Source organism: Sparus aurata, chromosome 20, assembly GCF_900880675.1.
Source record: "Sparus aurata chromosome 20, fSpaAur1.1, whole genome shotgun sequence".
Taxonomy (NCBI): Eukaryota; Metazoa; Chordata; class Actinopteri; order Spariformes; family Sparidae; genus Sparus; species Sparus aurata.
The window spans coordinates 12,910,024-12,915,443 of NC_044206.1; the positions used below are offsets into that span (position 1 = coordinate 12,910,024).

The 5,420-nt window shown below is 47.7% G+C and overlaps 1 protein-coding gene across 1 annotated transcript; it reads right to left on the reverse strand.

Annotated features, from left to right (window-relative positions):
- Positions 1-1,441: 1,441 nt before the first annotated feature.
- nog2 (noggin 2) lies at positions 1,442-3,583 on the reverse strand. The gene has a single exon (XM_030399365.1). It carries the CDS (start codon positions 2,109-2,111, stop codon positions 1,470-1,472), a length of 642 nt encoding a protein of 213 aa, XP_030255225.1. The 5' UTR covers positions 2,112-3,583; the 3' UTR covers positions 1,442-1,469.
- Positions 3,584-5,420: the final 1,837 nt, after the last annotated feature.

Genomic DNA, 5,420 nt, shown 5'->3' on the forward strand with positions numbered 1-5,420 from the left:
TGCGCGCATACGCTCAGCTATTTCATCATCCGACACTGTTTGAAATGTCTGAATCATATTTTGCCCATTATGTTAACACCTCGGAGCCCCGCTGAAACGAGCGTGTGCGCGCGTAGACGGATGAATGTGCGTGACCTCTCCACTCCTCTCTCTCTCTCTCTCTCTCTCTCTCTCTCTCTCCCTTCTCTCTGGCTGAGACAAATGAATGCCAGTTCTGTGGCTCTCGGAGGTATGTGTTGCGCATTACGCAGCGTAGTAAATCAGCCCTTTCTCGAATCACTGTGACGGCGTGGAGCGTCAGGCAGTCCGCACGCAGCCCGCCGAGGCTCGGACTCCACCGCGTAGTAATGTCGGAGCGTGTGCGCTGCAAAAAACATCAGTCTGGCATCGTTTTTTTTTTTTTTTAATAAAACGTGGCTCAGTTTCACCCCAATGAAACTTACTCAGAGCTCGTTTTTCTCAAACACAGACCCTCCACATCTCAGCAGACTTTTCCTCCAAGGAAAGAACTCAAGACCGACGAGACACCATGTTCAGATGATACTTTTTACAGTGTACACGCCCCCCTGGATATAGACACTCGCTGTAAAAGCAACATACACGTTGAAAAGATAGACTTTATTGCTAAAACGTGTAAACATAACATGTACACTGATATGTTTTACTTTTTTATTTATTTTATTGATTTTTTTTTAATTTTTTTTTAATTTTTTTACTTTTTAGAAATATTCAAGTAGACATCTCCCAATATTTTTTTTTCTGGTATACTCTGCTATTCTCTGTCCTTATGCTCTATACTCACAATCGTTAAAATAATAAATAAAACGTACAGATTTGTTTATTTCTACAATACTATGTATTCCAAAAAAAAAAAGCTGAGTTCACGCCTTTATATATATCTTTAACCTCAACTTTTCTTTTTTCTTTTTTTTTTACAATTCAATTATTATTGATATTAATATTATACAAAAACTCTAGGCAGCATTGCAGTGAAATAACAGTCAGCATCAATGTTCAGTTGAGAAGAAAAAGGAAAAAAAAAAGAAGTTCACCTCTTGGAGAAGTGTAGCATATGCATTCCATCTTCAATGTCTCATAAAAATATCAAGAAGAAAAAAAAAAAGAAAGCTCTTCCTCATGAAGTGCTCGTGTCCCCCCACCCCCCAACCGAAAAAAAAAAAAAAACACGTTTTCAGGGAGGGGGGGGGGGGGGGGGCTGAGAATAAAATATGGTCCTGGTTCAATTAGAAAAAATAGCTGCATTTTTCTTAAATATGTACAATGTTGGTATTTCACTTAAAATGCTATATAAAAAAATAGATTTGCTATGGTGCCCATCTCTGTAGAGAGTTAACAGTGCAATAGAAACCGTATTTCCAGTCCACTCCACCACCCCCCCAAACATCCCCCCACCCCCACCCCCACCCCACACCACCCTACCCCACCTTCGACCACCTCCTTAGAGAGAATCAGCACGAGCACTTGCACTCTGAGATGATTGGGTATTGCACCTGTATCCACGTACAGTATTTCTGTCTTAGAAAGCCTTGACAATACCACCGGAGGAAAATCTTGTTGATTGACTTGACGGGCTTGCACGACATGCCCTCTGGGAAGGAGCACGAGCGCTCGGAGAAGCAGTTCCCCTCCTTGATGTAACGTGGCCAGAACCTCACGCCCAGGTCCTTCCAGGTGTACACCACCGGGCAGTGCGTGTAGGTCCACAGCCACTGCAGAAATTTCCTGCGGGCCTTCTTGCCCACTTTGACCCGCTTCCCGTAGGGGGTCTCCGTGAGGTCCAGCTTTTTAATCTCGTTGGGCATGGGCCCCTGCAGCTTCGCCTGGCTGTCTGACGCCGAGAGGTTCACCGGCATGGGCGAGCTGATGGACATGAAGTTGGGGTCAAAGTTGCTGCCGAGCTTTTTCCTCAGAGTCCTCTCGGCCAAGTCCTGCTCCCGGGGGTCGTACTCCGGGTCGGGGTCCTCCTTGAGGTCGGGCACGGGCAGGTGATCGCTCGGGGATGGACGGAGGCGAAGGTAGTGCTGGGAAACCCCGAGGTGGACGCACACCAGCACGTAGAAGAGGAGCGTTTGAGAGAGGCCCGTCATCATTTTTTTGTTTTGTTTTGTTTTTTTGTATGTCTTCTCGCGTCAGTTAAATTGTTTTCAATTCTCGTCCCGGCCGCTGTGTTCTCTGCAATCACCAGCCCGGGACTTCATATATAGAAGAAGTTCAGTCACCAGCGAGGCGATACTTTTAATAGACCGCGTCGGGTTTGAATGACACGGAGCGGAGTGCTTTGCTTTTTAGGGCTCCTTCAACTTTGCAAAAGAAAAAAAAACAACAAAAAAAAACTTGCCCGCTGGTGCAACCCCGGAGCGCAGCGGTGCCCCCAAGAAGAGCGTTTAGTCTCAACCAAGAAAAAAAAAAAAAAAAAACAGGAAAAAGAAAAAAGCACCAGACCAGATCTATTCACGCTCTCTCCGGCCTCACCCCGTTCCCTCGGATTCACTTTGGGTTTCTTTCGGTTGTCATGGTTACCCCGGGGACTCGAAGCCACGACGGACTGTCGACACTGGATGACAGCGGCCGAGGCGAGAGCTGCATGGGATGAAGTGGGTTTTTTTGTTTTTTTTTTCCCCCTGAAGAGACAGAATAGATCCGGAGCGTCCCGCGAGAGAAGAAGGGGCGCACAAAAGACCACTTCACCAAGTTTTAAATGTCACGCGCCCGGCGATGAGGGCTGCCTTGGCCAACGTTATTTTTACGCACGGCTTTTATAAACGTGGCTGCTCCTAACGTCGCCTGACACTCTTGGGTTTTGACAAGGGGGTCCCAGGGCGCACAGTCCGCGCACTGAGGGAAAAAAAAACCGCTCTGTGCAGCCAGTCTCTCTCTCTCTCCCCCTTCTCTCTCCTGTGTGGTATTCCAGCCGTCGGTGTGTGCAACTCACTGAAAATGTCCCAAAAGAAGCGCGCACACACACACACACTCACAAAAAAAAAGTTCGAGAGAGAGACGCGCCGCAGTGGGATGCTATCTCAATTTAAGAAACAACAGCCATGTAATCTTTCCAGATGGATGTTCCAAAGTCGCAGCTCTTTTGTTTGTTTGGGTTGTTTTTTTGTTTGTTTTTTTTTACAGAAAAGTCTGTAACATTCCCGCATGTGTTTTTAAGAAGCGCTGGAGAAAAAAAAGAAGCTGCAGTGTCAGTGCATGTCAAAATGCAAACTGCAGAGAGTAAAAAGCCAGTGAGCGTGGTTAGTTCAGAGTTCCCTCTCACTCTGGTGCTGCTCGAATCCCCCTCAGAGGAGCTCCAGGTCCCACTGTCGCTGCATGATGAGACGGTCCATAATCTGGAGCCTGTTTCTTTTTTTTTTTTTTTGCCCGGTCGATGCAAGCGTTCAATTCCTGAGGGAGCGTCTCTGCTCCTTTGATAACTGGTACAGAAGCTCCTACTGAGTCGCTCCTACTTCAGGAGTCTGAGAGAGTTGGCGCTGGAGCGTTTCTTTGCTTAGGCACACTGTGTGTGAGTGTGTCTGTAGCGAGTGCTGCTCAGTCCCAAGTTAAATATCCCCCTCCGACGGTACAAAGTGTCAGAGAGGCCTGCCCACCCCGGCCACTTTCACTATGATTGACAGCCCCCCCTCCGGGCCACCCCCCCTCCTCCCCTCCCTCCCCTCACAACGTGGAAAATATCAGCCACAATCACAACCATCAACTGGGTCCTAGAGCACCACTTTTACCCCCGCGTTACAACGTGATATTCCGCAACACCGAGCGCTGCTGCGCCCCCCCCCCCCCCCCCCCCCCAATATTCTCTCAAAAGTCACACACTCTTCCACCGCCGCGGACGCGCTTCTGCTCCTCCGGCAGAGCCTCTGTGATGCACTAATAGGTTCAATACGCTGTCAATACTCAGCCGGAGCGCTGCGAGACTTTCCTCGGCTCGAACTTTTTCCCATGAAAATTGATGGGAAACGTTTAGTAGCTCGTCTGCGGAAAAGGGGCATCACATTCCACCTTTGTTCGTCAGCGTTTGGGTCCACACAGGAATTGGCCCGTTGAACCCAGGGGTCACAAAATAGGCGCGTAATTAAAGGCTATAAATGGCCATGGATAACTAAAGCGGTACCTTTCTCATGCTAAGCAGTCATTAAAGCCATGCTGGACTTTTTTTTTTCTCTCCTATAAGACACTTAAAAATGAATTAGAACTGATTGGCTGTTAAGTAAATGTGTTTAAAGATGTTGCTGAGCCACAATAAACCATAATTAACCCTTATCAAGATCGTGATTGAGTTGAACATAAACTCAGTCCAAAAAATTGAACTTTTTAAAAATCAAAATCACAAATAACAAGAAGTTTGACCCGCTTAGTCGTGAAAAATGTTGTTAAAATTGTGTTTAGCCAATGAGCTTCATCACAGCTCGGGCTCTTGTGTTCCTCCTGCGCAGTTTGGACAGGCTGAGCAGGGTTATCATTGGATATTTGGACTTGTCATTGTGCCTGTCTTTTGTAGTGGTCACTAGAGGGCGTTGATCCAGCATGGTGTGGACCTGCAGCCAGGGGCTCCCCAGACTCTCTCTCTCCCTCTCCCTCTCTCTCTCTCTCTCCCTCTCCCTCACTGTTTGACTACTCATGTTTGAGTGCATGGGGAAGGAATGTGCGCTCAACAGTTACGGTGCAGATCAAGTGAAATTGCTCACCAGCTTTGTGATCAAAGATCTACAAAAAAAAAACAAAAAAAAAACACCAACGCTGGAGCCATTACTCCAACATGAAGTAATTAACCTGAATCATCGTCAGTATGAGTATGATATAAAAAGTCTCTGGATGAAGGGCGGATGAGCTTTTATCACAAGAGGTGCTCTGATTTTTTTTTTTTTTTTCTTAGCTTCTGGCACCCCGTCAGCCGATCTTTACTACATTAACCACACTGGAGGAGTTGCCAGCATCCTGCCGCTCCAACATGCACGCAGACACACAAAGTCATAATCTGGTTAATGATTAGGGTGCCAGTGTAGATGGATCACAGTGGGCAGCGGGGACAGTAAGGCTGAGCCGGCTACTGTAGAACCGGCCGTTCCCATTGTCTTCCTCCACAGGTCTTGGGAGAGGGAGCCCCATGCCGAGAGAGACACTTCCCTTCCTCCTAGTCTCGAGCACTAAGACTGTCGGGCAACTCTAGCAATGAGTCCACCCCCATCCCCTGGCTAATTACTGGAGATAAAGACAAGGAGAGGAGAGAGGAGGAGAACCGGTGAGCACAGTGGGGAGGGTGGTTGTGATGATGTCGACTAGGTGGGGGTGAAGGTGGTGATGAAGATGGTTAGCAAAGGGGGGAGGATGAGGAGGGGAGGGGGGCAGTGGTAGTGCCGGATGGCAGTTTGCTGTGGAATGGCTAATTAAATAAGGCC

Bases quoted from the DNA above. Each gene is read 5' to 3' on its own strand.
- nog2 (XM_030399365.1), bottom strand. From the start codon at position 2,111: ATGATGACGGGCCTCTCTCAAACGCTCCTCTTCTACGTGCTGGTGTGC.